The sequence below is a fragment of the Tiliqua scincoides genome, chromosome 2 (genome assembly GCF_035046505.1).
Source record: "Tiliqua scincoides isolate rTilSci1 chromosome 2, rTilSci1.hap2, whole genome shotgun sequence".
NCBI classification, from domain to species: Eukaryota; Metazoa; Chordata; class Lepidosauria; order Squamata; family Scincidae; genus Tiliqua; species Tiliqua scincoides.
Genome location: NC_089822.1, coordinates 240,992,995 through 241,011,672, shown reverse-complemented (window position 1 = coordinate 241,011,672; position 18,678 = coordinate 240,992,995). Strand labels below are relative to the sequence as shown.

The 18,678-nt window shown below is 44.0% G+C and overlaps 1 protein-coding gene and 1 pseudogene across 14 annotated transcripts in view; one reads left to right on the top strand and one right to left on the bottom strand.

Annotated features, from left to right (window-relative positions):
* The window catches only part of MAGI1 (membrane associated guanylate kinase, WW and PDZ domain containing 1), a 584,211-nt gene that overhangs the window by 39,028 nt on the left and 526,505 nt on the right, over positions 1-18,678 (bottom strand). For 8 of the 14 annotated variants that reach the window (XM_066618530.1, XM_066618532.1, XM_066618535.1 and 5 more), the window contains exon 14: positions 11,396-11,612. In XM_066618530.1, the coding sequence (XP_066474627.1) occupies positions 11,396-11,612 (217 nt within the window). Of the gene's footprint in view, positions 1-780; positions 859-11,395; positions 11,613-18,678 lie in introns of all 14 variants that reach the window. The other 6 variants (XM_066618525.1, XM_066618529.1, XM_066618534.1 and 3 more) reach the window with 1 other exon arrangement.
* LOC136643329 (5S ribosomal RNA) lies at positions 6,545-6,661 on the top strand (annotated as a pseudogene).

The following is an 18,678-nucleotide window of genomic DNA, read 5'->3' as shown; positions in this document are numbered from 1 at the left end:
GTTCCACAGATGCAAGGGCAGAATGTAGTATGTGACATGTGGGGGAAATGAAAAGCTAACCACATGAACCAGAAGTGCTTTTTTTTGTTATGTGTGCATCAAACATAACGCTGTTCACACATTATTCCCAGTCTGATTTTTGGTTGTTTGTCATGTCAAATAGTAAGTCTATGTTTGAAGACTGATTTAGCGACTGTAGAGAGCTGTAAAATTCAAGCCTCACTTAATTAAAATAAAATATTTTGACCTGGCATTCATTTGAAAAGGATACTTTTATAATGACTAAGCCTGAAACCCTATACACACCTTCCTGGGACTAAGCCCCATTGAACACAATGGAATTTTCTTCTGAATACACATGCAGAGGATTGTGCTCCAAGCTTCTTAATTCTTCTCTAGCTTCCCTATGATGTAACATCAGGGACTTTGGGATAACCCATGTTAGCTCATCATTGCCAGTCCTTCAAGCACTTCATTGCAAAAGCAATAAAAAGATTTTTGGATAATTTTCAGATAGAAGGAATGGTATCAGCTGACTTTAGGTAAACCTGTTTTCAATAATCTGTACTACGGGAAGGCTTACAGAACATCACCAAAACTTTCTCCTACTAGAATTTTCTATTCTGCCACTTGAGAATGGAACTTTTAAGAAAGCATGTTGCTCCTGCATTACTCTTTGTGCTTTCTTCCATCCCGCCTCCAGTTCAAAAGTCGTCACCAACCACAAACACCACACAAAGATGGACAAGACAGATATAAAAGTTCTCAACTCATTCTTACATTCTCCAAAATTCGTGGAATTGATTTCTCTCTCTCTTTCACCCTTGCTCAGTCCAGTCGCAGGCGAAGGTGACATAGCTGTGAATATTAATTTTAACATTTTGCAAAGCTTAATGGATTTTGTTCTTTTGTTTGCTCATTTCAGTTTAGTGTTGACTGATACAGCTCTGTTTCAGCTTTCACACCTATTATCACAGAAGAGATCGTAGCTGATAAACAGACCTACCTGTTTCTTCAGTCTACACAACGTTCCCTGGTGCACAGAATAGTTTATCAGCACATAATATACATCATGGAACAACACATTGGAAATATGTTGAAAATACATTTTAAGAAAAGTCATCATGAAACACTTCCTGAAATCACAAAAGAGCTTCCAAGCTTTGTCAACATACTTATCTACTAGATGAGTGATTCCCAAACTGATGAGTTGAGATCCACCAAGGGAACTGAAAGCAGGCATTCCTCCTTAAGGAGAGTGGTCTATCCAATGGGAGTGACAGTGCTGCAGAGATCCAGCACTGCTGCTGCTAAGAAGCTTTTTTACTTACCTAGGGGGCACTGCTGGTCCTGGAGGCTCACAGACCCCTCTGATCTCCTCTGCAGCTTGTTTACAAAGCCCTTCTCTCAAAGCTACTTCTGGTTTTCAGAGAAAACAGGAAATAGCTTTAGATCACTGATAAGGGCTGTTTACAGCAGCCACAGGAGAGATCAGAGGGGGCTGCAAGCCTCCAGGATCCTGCAGGAGACCGGCGCTGAACCACAGGAAAGTAAAAAAAGTTCCTTGGCAGCATCAGTGCAGTGATCTCCACAGCACTGTCACTGCACCCCCTCCCCCCACACACAATTACTTACCTAGTTCCTAACTCCCCTGTAGGAGTCTGGGAACCACTGTACTAGACAAAATAGCAAAATCAATATAGGCACAAAAAATTACTGAAAACATTTCAGAAAGATACTGTTTAACGAAAATATACACTTATGACAGCCACATTAGTAGTTTCTGATGCCAAGTTTAGATTTGTGACAAACTTAGATTATGCAAGTTTACTGACTAGAACAGTTCCCATGAGTTTAAAAGTCAGTAATTCCCAACCCCAAAAACTGAATCTATATCGCTCAAGATAAGAGACAAAACCAAAACCACTGGACCAGGCAGAACAGAATTCAAAGTTTGGATCTTAAGCAGTCTGAAAATGGACTTGCTCTGTAATAATGTCACTTGTTGGCTCACAGCAATAGATCTTTCTAACGCTGTTTAATATTTACAAAGATGGTGTGTGTTTAAATGTAGCTGCGAGTTTCTTAGCCATAAACAGGGTAAATACTCCAACTCCACCCCAATGGCTTAATTTTTAAGGGTGCCTCATCAGAATTTGCAGAGTTACATTGTAATCATCTACTTAATTATGGATAAAAGAATGGCTTCATGTGTTGCTTTTCAGTTTATCCAATTTGTGAGCAACAAATTCATTGTGTGACTGAAAATAAAATTCCAATATTAAAAAAAAAATACAACCACAATATTTTAAAAGCTTTAGAAAGTCTCGACCCTGTTCTGCTTTGCTTTTAATTAAAGAATGCTTAAACCCTTCAAAGGGGCTCATTAACACATCTGCAATTCAGATTAATTCATTTTGTCACTGCTGTTTTGACAGATGGCCATACGTAGGATATAGCAGCTTTGGAAAGCATGCAGGCAGCACAACAACAGATTGTCGAAATCCTCAAGGAAGTTGAAGAATAAAGCAGGAAAAAAAACTGCAGAAATATAGTTTGAGAAATAGACCCGGGTTTTTGGAAACATGGAACTACAGATACATATACATATACATGTCCCTATATCTGTGGGGTTCCATTCTGGAACCTTCCCACAGTTAAGCAAAACCACGGATACAGGAGAACACTGCCCCCACCCTCAGAGAGGGTGCCTTTGCTTTTGGAGGATTGTCTAAGCCTAGTAGAGGCTGTGCATGTCTCTCTGCAGTCTCTGCCGGGCTTAGACTAAGCCTTACAGTAGAAAAAATTGTCGGGTTTTTTTGAAAAATCAGAAGTGACGTTTTTAATGCCTTAAAAAGCATTGGGAGGCCTGGGGAAGCTCCTGAGAGGAGGAGGACCGGGGGTGGCCCGCAGACCCAATCCGCAGATAAGTGAATCCACGTACATGGGTCCGCGGTTACAAGGCCTCCCCCCCCCTTATTATATTTGCGTAAGCCTTACATTATCTCTTTTCTTCGCTGTCTCACGATCGGTAAAGGATGGTTTTGGGAAAGAACCACCAAGCTTAAGGTCACACTGTCCTTCACCCTCTATCACACTCACAGCACATTAATAGTTGTCCAGTATGCAGAAAGAGGTGACTGAACTAATGTACTTTAAGAAGGAGCAAACAAGCAAATTAGTTCCACAGCCTGATCATCTTTTGGGAACTGCAAACTAAGTGCTCTGAGGTCACTGAAGCAAAGGGGTTTTTATTATTTTGCTAACTTTGGACTTTTAAGCTTTACAGCGTTCACACCTGCGCACATAAAGACTAATGGGAAGGGCCGTAGGAAAATAATATATTATTGATAAGAAGAAAGTTCAATCCCTGACAACTTCAATTGAAGGATCTTTTGTAAATATACAGGAATTCTGTCCTTCAAGGGTTGGGTAGATAGTCAGGTTACAGTCTAGCAAGGGTTGATGCAAGTCAGTGCAGACAATACTGAGCAAGATGGACCAAAGATCTGCCTCAGTCAAAGACAGCTTTTCATATATTCATTTGATATCAACTCCAGCTTAAGCAGTCGTTATAATTCCCATCTCATAGATGGATAATTAAGGCTATCAGAGTGTGACTGAACATATGACATAACTGTGATTGAAACCCAAGTATTGCAAGTTTCAGACTGCAGAGCAGTCTTAGATAAGGATTAAAGATAAAATATATTTTTATCACATCCGGCCACACTGGAATAAAGATATGAATTCTACCAGTGCCCAGAACAGAGATACGCATCGTACAAACAAATTCTCTGGCCAGAATACTGCATGTGAGTAATGGAAGTGGACATTTATGCTTAACTATCCCAAGGTGTATGCTACATATGCATGTACCTTTGGTTTCTGCTTTTTGATGATTCTTATTACCATATAATATTCCCTTATTCTCCATTTATTCTATTTTTAATTCTGTATGAAGCAAATAATGGAAGCAAAAGTGATAATCTCAGAACAGATGATTGGCTTAATAGATGCCATTGTAGACTAATTGCACACATCGAAACGTGATCCAGATGTGTCAGAAATACTGTGGATTAGGGTCATGTCTGAGTGAGGGGAGGGTGTGCAGTCCTGTATTAGATGCTAGGGCACCTCTTCTTCAAAGACTCAGGTTTATACCTTGGGATTGCTCTTGGCTCTGGTGCTGGACCCAGATGTTCAGGTGGCAGAGGAGGCCAGGAGTGCTTTCTAACAATTTTGTGCTTTCCTGAAAAATGATCTAGCCTTGGTAGTTCATGTCTTAGGGCCCAATCCTATCCATCTTTCCAGCACAGATGTCAATGGAGTGTGTGCTGCATCCTGTGGTGAGGGGGTAGTCATTGAGGCCTCTCAAGGTAAAGGAATGTTAGTTCATTTACCTTGGGGCTGCATCGGCACTGAAAAGTTGAATAGGATTGGGTCCTTAATCACGTACAAACTAGACTACTATAACATGTTTTCATAAGGCTGCCCTTGGAATCTACATCTGGCTCAAAATGCAGCTACAATAATTCTGCCTGGGAAAGTCAGGTTTTATTGGCTCCCAGATTCAATTCAAAATGCTGGTGATCACCTAAAACTCTGGATCATTTTTAAGGATAATCTTAAGGACTGACTGCTCCCATAAAAACCCCATCCATATCTTGAGATCTCCCACACAGAGGGGCTGCTCCCTTCACAATCTGTAGTACAGGCACTTCCTGATTTTACATAAGCCTTAATGCATATAATTTCAGGCTTACGTAACATCTATACAAGAGGAACAACCCGCACTGACCACAGAGAAAAGTGAGCAGTGAGCTTCACAGAGGAGTGAGCATAGGTGACTCCCCTTACATAGCCCATTTCTGCCTGGCCCACAGGTGTACACATTTGGTGCCTGTTGCATATATGCAACATTGGGCAGAAATGGTTTAACAGCAGCATTTTAAACCCCTTCTCCTGGTTTGCTCTGCCCTCTCTGTGTTCACTGTTTAGATGGCAATTAAAGTTGTGTTAGATGCATTTTGATTTTAAATTTGTGAACTGCCTTGCAGGCTTTAAATTCAAAAGATCAGATATTAGTGTTTAATAAACAAACAAAAAAACAAAACAAAAAAAACACCAGTCAGCCACTTTCTTTTTGGGTGTTGGCATTGTGGATGGAATAATGGAACATTCTACCACAGACATAGCGGAGAGGCTGCAAAGTTGACCGATGAAATGTGATGGTTAAGGCATTGGAGAAGGCCCTGGAAACAAGACGTAATGCTTGGCCTATATTACACCAGAAATTGCTTGAACCTCCAGGGGCATAGCCTGGGGGCAGTCACCAAATCCTAATGATTGGTACTGAACTCCCTGGTGGGTTTTAGCATTTAGGCATTTACTAGAGGAGTGCTGCAAGAACTGCCAACTTCTCTGAATATTTTTCCAATCTCATATTCACATAGTTCACTATTTATGTCCTCCCATTGCTATGTTTTGTTTTGTTTTTTCTTTTCTTTAAGTTACCGCTAATTCTCTGTGATGCAGTCCTGGTGTGTCAATTTCACATTGGCAAAGCAGTGATAACATTGTTGTGTCTCAGAGTTTTGGCAGAAAGCGAAGATAAGCCTGTCGCACAGAATGTAGCGATGCTGGAACCTAAAATGGGCATTGTGAAAAGCCATGGAACCCAAACTCCTTCCCGAAAATGTTGTCAGGCCCCGAGGCACATGGGGCAGGCTCCAAAGTGTATCTGTGGGGACAAATCCTGCACCACCAGCTGCTTCTGAAGGGACCGCTCATGCCTAAGAGAACCAGCCTGGTTTGCCCTTACGCAGGGGTGCTTCAGTGGCCTGGTTCAGTGCTTTAAGGAAAGAGGCATGTGCTATTTTTATTCAACAGGATTAAAATATTGCCAGTCTCCCTGCCTTAAATAAGGAGAGGCCTGTGAGTGAAAGTCATTCCTGGGAAGTGTGCCAGAGCAAAGGCATACGCAGACAGTGCTCTTCAGACTCCGAGGGCAAGCTTATTTGCTTCTGCAGAGTAAGCTGCATTCTTAAGATGATTCACCTCCTGTCACCAAGATGGATTCCCTGAACAGCAGACCGGATACTCCATATCTACAGGTTGTCGGGCTTTTAAGAAGGACCGCATATAATAAATTAATACAATACAGTAAGTCAACTATGCATTTTGAGGTTGCTTTCACTGGATGCTGTTTCAGTGGCCAAGGTAATAGTGGCACAAGGGGATCATCAATGGAGAAGGCTGCTTAAAATTTCTCTGTTGGTGGCAGCATCCAGCAACCTTTAGCTCCTCAGAGTTGATACGCAGACTGATTAAAGGAAATCTTGGGTGGGTGGAGGGGGGAATACTCAAGCTGCTGCACTAAAACCCTAACCAGCTTCTTAAACATTTTGAAGGTATTACCCTTCCTCCCCATACAAGATCTGTTCCAGCTCCCCCCCCCCAAGATACGGAAACCAGCATGATGGGGGAACCCTATCTGTCACTCTCTCTGTTCCCATTACCATTGTGAATAGGGACCCACTGGGACAGCAACTGTTACCCTGCACATGCCTGATCTCGTCTGATCTCAGAAGCTAAGCAGGGTCAGGCCTGGTTAGTACTTGGATGGGAGACCGCCTGGGAATACCGAGTGCTGTAGGCTTATACTATAGTCTTTCTAGACTGAAGGTTGCCAACCACCAGGGACCCACTGGTGAGTTGCGACCTGATTTTGGGTGGGTCTTCAAAGGGTGATGGAAAGATAGGAAACTAATTGCCTCAAACCCTGAGGCTACTGAAAAATCAAATACTGTAGCTACTAACTACCCCATTAGGGGAGGTGGGCAATGCTTGTTGTACTTGGGAAGAAACCATGGTGGCAGCTGCTGACAGGAAAATTCTAATTTAAAAAAACAGCGTCCTTGTGAAGTGTTGCCTATTGTGGACAATAAGTTCAGTGGTGGAACATACAGGGCCCATGAGAGGGGGAGTGCAGGGGATAAATTGTACCCAGGCCTGGGAGCCAAAGGAGGGGCTAAAAATGTCCTGGAATCTTACATCTTGTTGGCATCCTTCAGTCTCGGAAGACTACGGTGTCACGCTCTGAATGGTGGTTCTGGAACAGAGTGTCCTCTCCAGTGCACGAAGCCTGGGTAAAGTAGGTATGGAGGATAGGCTGTTACCCATGCAGCAAATCCCCCCTCTCCACGTCGCTGAAATGGTCCAATGGAAAGGCAGAGGCCAATACTGTTGGTTCCAGCGGCGTCGCAGGAGTTGCCAGAACGTGACTGTGTTCAGCCACAAACTGACTCAGGGACTCCGGCTCCTGATTTTGCCTCGAGGTTGACTCCTGAAGCCTTTTCCATAACTGGATGTAGCCACCAGGCAGTGGAGGTTTGGGATCAGAGTTTTCCTTCTCTCAGATGAGCTGCCTTCCCAGGCTGACGAGTCCCATCTACCCGGTGGCTGTTTAGTCGCCTCTTACGACAAGTACAGCCAAACTGAGGGCCTATTCTAATCCCCAGCCCCAATCTATATCAAATCAAATCCAAGTTCTCTGAATGAGGGCTAAGAGCTAGCAACTTAGATCTAAGATTTCTGCTGTCAGCTACTTTCTATCTGTAGCATCTTTCTATCTGAAGCTTTCAATCCGCAATCAGTACATTAAACCACACCACTTAGCACTTCCTCTAAAAAGAGGAATTTTAGAAAAATTTTGAAACTCTGCTAGATGAATCACATGACTAACAATGAATAAGGCAACCTGGTGTATCTCTTCTAGAAGGCAAATGATAGCAACATGGTTTTAAGCAACAATAGGTCTTGTAACTTCTACTGGTGTTTTTTTTTTTTTTTACTCTATTACTTGGTTAAAATCTAGCTATGTTTCATTTAACGATCTTCCTAATACACTTTAATTCTGATAGTTTTAGGATTATACTTGATGTTAAACATTGCAGATGAATAAGGTTTAGGAAGAGGAAATCACCTTTAACACATGGCTTAAATCAATAGTGAAACTTGTATGCCAACCTAATTATAACTTGCAAAGTCTGGCTTGAAATTTGGAACGTGTTGAACTGGTGTCAGCTTGATTCCCCTAAGAAACTTATAATTAGAAATACATTGTTGAGGCATATTTTTCCCCAAACTTTAAAACCCTCCCTGCGCAAGATCAGACTCTTTTATCCTAGTTACATTCAGGCAACACAAACCGATTATTCCAATCAAGCCAAGCCCAAACTTTGTCAGAGACTCTTGTACATTAATAAGGAATCTCAGTCCCCAAGGTTGGAAGACAGCATGAAGAATGCGGGGGGGAGGGGGGAGAGGAGTGCTTGAATCAACACTCCCAGTAGCCTTCAAGTGGGGACAGATCTCATTCAAGAACTGCAGCTTCCAATCTGCAATCAATATATTAACTACAACACTTAGCACAGTGAAGAGGATTTTTAGAGGAAAAAAATTATACAGCTACACAGTGACAAAGGCTCTTGAACTGCAGGCATACAATAAGAAGAACCGAAGAAAAAATTTCATTCAAATTATAATATTTCATATTCAAATGCATCCATCACAATCTGATAATGTGGCAGCACAATAAAATGCTTTATAAATGTTTATAACCCTTTAAAAGCTGTAGGATTGTACCAATGCAGATGGTGCCTTAAATGAGAAAAAAAAAAAAAAACAACACACAGGTTTTATTTGGGAATCGGCATCGTTCTTTTGAATGAGGCAGCTTTGGTATTATTTTCGCAAATAAATAAGATGCTACATTCAGCGAATGCTGTCCTGCTTTCATAAATCAGGTAAGAAGTAGTGCAAAGTTTTTACATGAAAGCAGATTCTTTGCCCTTCCTAGAACATATTGTCATCCCCATGAGTTTGCAAAGCATTCTAATGCACTGTTTCTCAACTAGTAGTATGGATACCACCAGTGGTACTTGAGATGTTGTCTGGTGGTATTCGCAGGACCCCTGAACACTTGGCAACAAGACTAGAAACGTGACATCACAAACAGCAGCAGGAGGCTCCACAACATGCTTTTCTGTGCTCAAGAACACCCTCCCATTCACCCTGAGCCTCTCACTGGTGCTTGTTGTGTTGCATCTGGCCTCCCAACCCAGAAGTAACTGGCAATGATATCACTGCTAGTTACTTTCAGAAAGACCGCGTGAAGCGGTATGACAGAGGACAAACTCTGAGAAACACTGTTCTAATGGCTGTATCTCACATACAAAGTATTATCCTGCCTCACACAGAAATTTGGTAAGAAGAGAATATCACGGGGAAAACAATGAAAATGATCAGGTGTAATAATGCCAAGGTGTCTGCATTTTGACAGAAAGGGTACAACAAGAAGAATGGCTGTTGAAAACTGCTGCTGTGCCAGGGACCACAGCTAGCAAGAAAAAGAAAAGCCAAGATGAGTTCGTTACTAGCACATTTAAAAGCTCATCTCATGCAGGAGAACCATATTGTTCCACTCTGTGTTAATGGGACACAAAACAGTTAAAAAAGGAATTGAAGATGCTGCTTAGAATCTTCACACAGACACACATTGCCAGAAGGTTCAAAGAGTTCAATGAATGGTATGCCTTTTGTTTCTATAGTTAAAGATACCCCTTCAGGTCAGGCTATTGAATGAAGAAAGATGCACACCAAAGAAGAGCTTCACTGATTCAGATAATGGCCCACTGAGCTGAATATTCTGTTTCAAGCTCAAGGTTTGACCAAGATTTGAATCCAGGATCTCTTAGGGAAAAAAATAAATCATCTCTCCAGCCAATAAGCTTCACTGATTTCTATACTCCAACAGGTGCTATTCTCGCACAAAGGACCGCTGCATAGAAATTATGTGGTTTTCTGTAGCAAAGTAAGAGATCTTCATCCAAATACAACAAGGGAGAGAGATGATGAGTAGCACCACTGCTAGAATATTATAAATGTAAAACACAGAATGGATCTGTGGAAAGGGATTCAGGTTAAAAAAGAGGAATAAGCTGACACCTGGAGAGGGCCAGATTCCAAAATCCATTTCAGTTACACAAGATGAGAATAAACATTGATATATCCCTTTTTTTTCTAATAGGTAGAGAATTTTATTTGCCTTGAGTGGATGGAGAGGCTGGGAAGCAGCTGGCTCCTGCAGTACCTTCCCTAGCAGAATTATTATTATTATTATTACTACAAAAAGTAGAAGGAGTTAATACTGCTGAGCTAATCCTAAAGTCTAATTAGCTAATTTCCAATTAGCTGTTTAGCTGGTACTAAATAGCTGTGGGGGGTCATACACAATGATAACGCAGGCAAGCTGTCGGGGATGTAAAGAAGGACGAAGCAAAAATCTAATGTAGAGGCACAGACAGACAGAAGGGCAAGAGAACAACAGCCTTCAGGTAAAGCCAGAACGAAATGACCCAGGCACGAAAGGCACAATTCATGTGCTACACAGGAATGCGACCAATAAAAAGAGAAATAAAAGAGTGCTGATTGGGTTAGAAGAAAAGGGGTTGATTGGAATCAATTTTGTATTCTTGAAATAAAATCAAAACTCTGATAAATTATGAGTAGAGTGCATCTATTAATAACCAGAATAAAAGCTGTTTACTGTACCTATTGGGTTTCTGCATTGTCGGAACAGTACATACTGTAAAGGACAAGCATCGCTTGGCAGGCTTTGGAGTTAGGTAGGCAACAGTACCTTTCCATTAAATTTAGCAATTATTATTTCTTTGCTTTTAGTTTTTATGCGTGCAGATACCCAAGCTGGACATTTTTAAAAAGGATCTTGATGTTACTTCAGGTTGCCAGACCACAGGCAAGGCTAGGATTTGGTTATTTCCCTGCTTAAGACCAGGGTCGAAGACCATAACTCTGAGCAGGGCTGTCCTACAAGTGAAGGGATGCATCAAACTTCCCTAATTTCTAAAGAAATCCAATCTCCAACACTGCGCTCATTTTAACAGAATCAATTGCCAAATGGGGAAATTTCAGAGAATGAAACATAAACATAGCGGAAGAAGAAAAGTTCTTAATATTGAAAACACTTGCCTGTCACTTCTCACAATTATGCTGTAAGCCTACTTATTGCAAGCAATCAAAACTTCTTCACCACAGACAAAGAAGATGAATGTCAATGACATGTAATTTGCTGATCTCTGTAGCTCCTCAGCATTGAGCACCCCCCTCCATCACCCATTCCCAATCACATATGACTTTAAACACTTGCATCATATTAACAAACCAAAAGGCACATTTATATTTCCAGTCCAGGAAAAAAAAAAACATTATTAATTTCTATAGAAAATTAATTTAGTGAGAAAGAAAGAAAGAAAAAAAAAGGATCATCTAAAATTGCCAAGCAGAAGAATGGGTCTCATTTGATACTTACGTCGGCTTTCATACATGCTCCTGGACTGGGCCCAGATTTTGAATGGATCTGGCTTCTTCTGCCCAGCACTGTCTGGTTGGTCCACAGCTGGTGCTTCAGTGGTAGGGTAATCGGGAAGCACCTGGGTGCTATGGACAGGTGAAGCGGTGTGAGTGCTGTGGTGGCTGGAGACACTGTGCTGGGAACTGTTTTGGCTGTCTTTCCTTTCAAGTGGTTGCTGTAAGTAAGAAAGCCAGAAGAGAAGGGGAAAGGGAGAAAATCCCCCAAAGGTTAATAGTCTGCAATTCCCCATTGTTTTCCCCTCAAGTTCAGCATTTCTGCATGCTCCTAAATAAGGTCACATTTCCAGTTTGTGCTGAGTGTAGGTAATTTTCCACAATGATGGACAGACTGAATGACAGAGAGATGAATGAAAGGGAAAGCCATTCATCACGCAGAAAAAAAACATGTAACCACCCACATATAGATACAAAACAGTTAAATGTTTCCATACAGATCACTAGTTCAATATACTGTATTTTCACCCACTGCTACATCACAGCATCTAAACCCACGCATTGAGAATCACTTTTGTACTGGAGGTTATACAGTATTAGTCTGATCAGGCAATACAAAACAGATTAACGAAATACTCTCTTTTCTGTGCATGCATATCAGGCCATAAGCGATTTTGTCATAATGCAGGTGGTGGTTGATGCCCTAATGGCTAAGGCGAAGGTCTCAAAATCCCTCTTGAGGACGCTCTCCACCCGTCAGTCGCAAGGGTCCCAGGGGTCCCCCTCCTCCTCTGAGGGCAGCACGGCTGAGGAAGATAGTGCTGCAACTGGGGATTCCACCCCCGGGACCTTCAGCTGCTCCATAACGTCAGCTGGCAGATAATAGATTTTGTCCACAGAGTGTGGGGTATGCCTGGACCTGGTGGGTGCCCCCCATTCAGCCTCTAGGGCCTGCCTGAAAAGGTCTGGGAAGGGAACCACAGCCTTGGTGGTCGCCTTCTGGGGACGGAGGAACTTGGAGCTGGGCCTGCGTGGCTCTGAAGCCTCACTTGCCTCAGTTTCCTCTTTGTCACCTAAGTCCAAGATGCCTGCTGCCTTGGCCAGGAGGCGTGGGTACAGGTCCAAAGGGAAAAGCTTGCCCCCACTTTCCTCTGTAGGCCCTTCGTCCTCACCGGTGAGCTCCCCCTCCTCCCTGGAGTCCTCAGACGGGTCGGGGGTGACTGACTCCCAGGGGTCTGAGGAGGCTGCCCTGCTGGATTCCTTGGTCCACTTGCAGCGGTTGGGCTTGTCTGACTCGCCCTTTTCACCCTTTGCCTTATGCCGCTTGCGTGGGGGGGCTCCCTCTCGGGGCTGCTGGAATCGGAGCTGGATGAGGATGGGGAGGCCATTTATGCTTCCTCTTGCCCCCCGTGAGCCCGGGGCTGCTGGCTTCCCCCAGGATCCGTTGCACCATGGCCTCAATTTGGGCCTGGGACAACGCAGACATCCCCCCCTGGACTGGCCCATACTGGCTTATGGCAGGCCCATGCCCCCTGGGGTAACTGCGGTGCCAGGTGGATCCTGGTACTCCTCCCATCCTACTTGGGGCTGCAGCCCCAGGCGCTGCAGGTTGCCGTCCTCCATGGGGGGAGGCCTTGTGAAGCTGCAAAACTGGAAAAGGTGGGGGAGGGGTCAGCTCAGCCTGCCGGGGTGCTCGCCCTTCCCCCGCCATGCTTCCCCCCTAGCTTAGCGGGCCAGTCCTGCGGGGTAGGGCAGGTAGCCCACGTGGGAGGTGCTGCCCGGAGGGGGGCCTTCACCACGGCCAGCCTGGAGGGGTGCCTGCCCCACGGTGACCCCGTTGTGAGGGGTGTGGTAGCATCGCCTGCCAGGTGCACTGCCCGTTGGTGTTCCTGCTCCCCCCCGCGCTCGTCCACCACTACAGAGAAGGGGTGGCTGCACTGTCTGGGGGCTCACCGGGTCCACCGCTGCTGCTGTTGCCACTACTGGAGGTCTGCAGAGGGCCGCGCTGGATGAGGGGGGAACCCTGCCACCTGCCGCCTCCACGCCACCGCTGCCGCATGGGGGGGAGCAGCGACCAATGGGTGCTTCACCACCCCGGTTAGCCTCCTGCGGGGCGCAGTGTCACTGGGGCCTCCACTGCTGGCCTGCCACCGGCCTGAGTCCCTCCCGTGGGGAAGGGAGGGAGGGCCCAAGATGGCGCCCACCACATGGGTCCAGTGCTCCTGCTGGCTGGCCGGGAAGACGCTGCTGCTGCCGCTGGTGTGGAGCCGCTGCGGGGGTGGCTCCATGAGGGGGAGGGGGTCGGAAGCCTCCCACGCTACCTCAACCCCTGCCCACTTGCAGTGAGGGGGAAGGCAGTGCTGAGTCCCACCCGAAGATAGGCTCTGGCTGCTGTGCAGAGCCTGGGAGGCGGGGGGGGGGAGTTCTACCCCCCTGCTCCAAGGAAGAAGGCAGAAAGAAAATATAAAAAATAAAGAAAAAAATACTGCTGTTGTGCCAGAGCACGACAGAGGTCCTAGAAGGTAGGACCGGAACTGGGGAACAGGAGGGGACGCCCCCAACGTGGGAGGAGTATCCGTTCATTGAGGTTCCGATCCTACCTTCCAGGAGGAGGGGCAATCCAGCAGTAAGAATGCCAGCCCTTCCTTCCCAGAGAACCCTTGTGTGCATGCACCTGCACGTCCTCTGACGGATAAGGGAGGAGGAATTTGAGACATTGTCTAAGTCACACTTTCAGTTGATGTGGGCTGCTAAGTAGACCTGCTTTTTTCATTTCCCTATGCAAGCAGAACATGGGAACATTCCCAAACCCTTCTAAAGCAGCATTTTGCCAAGGAAAAACTAATAATCAAGAATTAACAGTTTTCCAGGGATGCTGGCCTGCTTTTACTAACCTTCTCTCTAAGGAGCCTATGATTAGCTTCAATGGAACACCAGAATTCCAAAGAATAGTTTAAAACACACTCTTTATCCACCTGAGAGTCCAAATGATGCTTATATGCAGATATATCATATTACAGTTTTGAACATGCATTCACAAGACAAAATACACTGCAGTGACAAATGCCATTTTTACGAGATACTAAGAGAACTCAGTCAAAATAGTCCTTGACTTTGATCCTATTCATCATGGACTGCAAAAAGGGGTGTTTCTTTAACTCATTCTTAGGGGAGCGAATGCAAATCTGGGGGTGAAGTGTTTACTCAGTCCATGTAACCAGCACTTTTGTCAGCGGCACCCAGGCTCCCTTCCCCATAAGACATTTATTCTGAATGAAGACAACACAACCTTGCCCTCATTCAAAATCGGCTTGAACCCAAAAGTTACCATAGAGGCAAGCCTGACTGGTTTCAATCCAAATGTTATCATGTGGTCAAACCTGCTTGGCTATATGGCGTCATCAAGTAGCTGTTTAAGAGCAAGGAGAGTAAGCATCGCCCTCACTCGGAATTGGTTTTGACACTCTCACTCTGGTAGCTCTCACTCTGAATAAGTGGGTGAAAGCCACTATTTAATTCTTCAGTAGCTTGGAAACATTGCTAGCTAACAGAGTAAGAAGAAAGCTTATTTCTAAAAGAAGTGCCAGTAAACAGCAATCTGGAGGAAGAGCAAAAAGTGGTGAATAAGGCTAAAAAAGGTAGCTTAGGGGAAAATGATTCCCAAGACAAAAATGTTCAAAGAGCATTCAGTGAAGGCCTCCAAAAATGTTTCTTTGGACTCTAATGCCTCATGTACCTTGTTAAAGCAAATTCAACTGTTTATCTCACACTTTCTGAGGTGCTCTATAAACAACATTAATGTATAATGTTATAAGTCTCTGGAGTAGGACATATTGTCAGTACCAATGTTCCAAGCATGCAGGGTTTTAAATGTCAGTGCTAGAATTGTGCTGGGATATTGCAAAACCTCCATATGAGACAACTTCCATAACCTATAAGTTATACTAGATTCTACTAAATACAAAGTTGAACAGAGTAAGGAGAGAAATTTTAAGTACTGTAACTCCACTGCAAGCCCTTTATATCAGAAGCCTCATTTTAATGATATCCTTTTACAGTTGCAGACGTTTTCCCAATAGAGCTGAGTATGACTGTCTGCTGAGAGGATACAGCAACTCCAGCAAACAGAAATTCTTTACTGGAATTCTTTATTGGCTTCTGTTGAAGCTCTTGACCCATTAGTGGCATTTCTTTAAAACAGTGTACCTTCCAATGTCTTCAATATTAAATTAATTATATGGCTCCAAATGGTGTTTTGAATGATACACACTCTCATGGCTCAAACTGGTTTTCTGGTGCTTATGTGGTTAATTTCTTTTCCTCCCTAAAACCAGCTAATTCATACTTGACTTAAAAAAAAAACAACTATAAGAACTTTTAAAGAGTGCTATGAAATCAACTCTCATAGACGACTTCGTTTCATCAAAGTCATATAGTACAAAGTATTTTAGCTTCCCTTTTTTGCACACTCACGTTCATGTCACAAGGAGCGATGGAACAAAATATAACAAAATGCAGATCCAAGATTTCAGGACAAAGAGATAAAATAGCTAGTTTAAAAGGCTTTTGGGGGTTTTAAAATGTGAATAGCAAAACATGAAACTGGTTTACCGTACTGGTTTACCAGTCTTATAACTAAATTGGGAAGGAGGTTGCCCACTCCTATTCAGTCACCCAAATCTTTCCTCCTCCTTAAACTCCTCCCCTTTCCACTATCAAAATACCGTGGAGGGAGCTGCTGACACCTACCCCACCTTGCACCATCCTCCTCGACTCCTAGAACCCAGTAGGGCAGCTGGTTGTGCTGTTTGTCCAGAGTGTGAAAATAACAGTGGATGTTCCCTTTCTTCCTCCAAGCCTTGGAGCAAAAGGCTTTAAAAGCCTGGGTTGCCAAAAGAACTACAGCCTCTGGGCTGCCTCTGTAGTAGTGTTCTGGAGAACTGCTTTTGTAGGGATTGGGAATGAGAGACAGGCAAAGGAGAGACGGCAAAAAATCAGCCATTACCACTCCATTTGCACAGGTTCAGTTGGCTGAACTGATCCTCTTTTTCTGTCTGTCTCTCTCTACTGGAGCAAGGAAGAAAAATCAGAAAGGAGCTCCACTGTGTTCACCTCACTGGTAACATGAAATAGAGCTACTTTCTGCTATCCTTTCTGCCCATCTCTATCTATTTGAGAGAGAGAGAGAGAGAGAGAGAGAGAGAGAGAGAGAGAGAGAGAGAGAGAGAGAGAGAGAGAGTCAAGCCAGCCAGGGTACATCCTTCCCAACAGAGCCCTGCAATCCATGTGGGCCTGTTTCTGCAGACTCTCCCCACTCTAGAAAGAAGGAGACCCATAATACAGTTTTTCAAATTATTTGTTCAGTATGTGTGCACTGGAGCTATTTTGCTCTTTTTTCTCAGGAAGGCTTGAGAGAGAAGCAGCCCCCATTTTCCAGAATTACATGGTAGTGAGCACATAGATGTCTGTCACACTTAGTCCGCTGGGGAGGCAACCGTAACTCACCTCAGGTAACCAGGAAAGCCTTTATTTTCCAGTCTGGTTTACACAAGCCTTTGCTATCGGCCTCACCAAACACTATCATACATCATGTCACAATGTTCATGATGTACCCAGTATTCTCACTTCTCACCACAGTATTATTAATTAACAATTTTCAAAAGAACAAATTCACAAAGCAGTTTACAGAGAAAATCAAATAACTAAATTGTCCTCTGTTCCAAAAGGGCTCACCATCTAAAAAGATGCAGAGGAGACACCAACAAATAGCCGGTAGAAAAGACACTGTGCTGGGGTCAAGAGGGAATCTCCCCCTGCTAAATCTAAGACAAGCACCACTTGAAAAAGTGCCTCTTTGCCCAGTTATCAGGGTAGCAAGACAAGGGCTGGCTGAAGAATTATCCACCTAATTCCATTTGCGACTCTATTTTGGCTGAGAACTTTTTCAGTCACCCTTTAGACTGTCTCTTACCCATCTACACATAAGTTTTCCATTGTCTTAGCACACATATATTATGGATATATTATGGGAAAAGACCTTAACCACTACAGCAATATAATGTGATCTGGCAGATCACGACATGTTGAGTTGCATGGGATTTCTGGGTCTTTTTCTAAAAAGTACCTCCCATCCACCCATACTGAAGGGGCCTTCAGAAGTAAGCTCAGAAACAACATGCTCTCTGAAGGATTTTTTGTAACCCATGCCTTCCAGCTGATCGGACTGGAGCCTATTTCCATACAATCTGGTTCATTCCCTTAGGTCATTGGAGAAGGCACTTTTATAAGTGCCATTGCCCAGGGAGGTGGGGCAGCAGCAAGAACTAGGGCCTTCTCAGTAGTAGCACCAACACTATGGAATTCCCTCCCCCTTGATTTACAAACTGCTCCCTCTCTTGAAACTTTCTGGTGAGGCCTGAAGACATTTCTTTTTAGGCAAGCCTCCTAGTTCTTGGCCTTTAATTTGGTGGTTTGCCAAGTGTACACTATGTACTGGGGGTGGCCGTATCCACAGATCCTGTATCCACAGATTCACTTATCCATGGATTGGGTCCACGGGCCCCTATGCACGTGCCTCCTCCTGAGACTAGGGGAGCACACATCTGTCCATGGCCTCTACCAGGCTCAGGCTGAGCCTTAGAGCAAAAAAAAAAAGTTACTTCCATGTTATTTTTTTTTTGGGGGGGGGGGGGAACTGGAAGGGGCGTTTTTAATACCTTGTAAGACATTGGGAGGTCCAGGGAAGCCCTCAGGATATCTGCGAACAGAACCCCTGCAGATACCAGGGCAGACCTGTATGGTTGCAGAAAAGAATAACTATGTAGGTCTAGTTTTAATTGGAATATTTTAGTGCCAGCTGAGATTTTGACTGAAAGAAAGAAATACAAGTGGCTATACTGCAGGTAAATGTCTAATGCTTGTCCTATATGCTACCTGAAACAATGCAAAAAATCCATTGTACAGGTCCACAACTAGTTATTAAGCTAAAGCAGCAATTGCAGCAATTGTGTTCGTGCATTGTGAACATGCTGCTGTATATAAAAGCAGACCTGAGTCTCTCACAGTAGTGAGAGATGGGATGTGGGGATGGGTCATCACATTAGCTGTTCAAGGGACTGCACCCAGACTGACAATGAAATTCAAATGAAGGCCACCTTCAACATGATAAATGCTGTGAGACTTGGAGATTCCACAGGGAGTTGACAAGGGATTAAAGAAGGAGGAATGTGATAAATCTTTCTTAGGAAAATCACCTCCCTTATTCATTTGAGCATCTCACTAGAATCT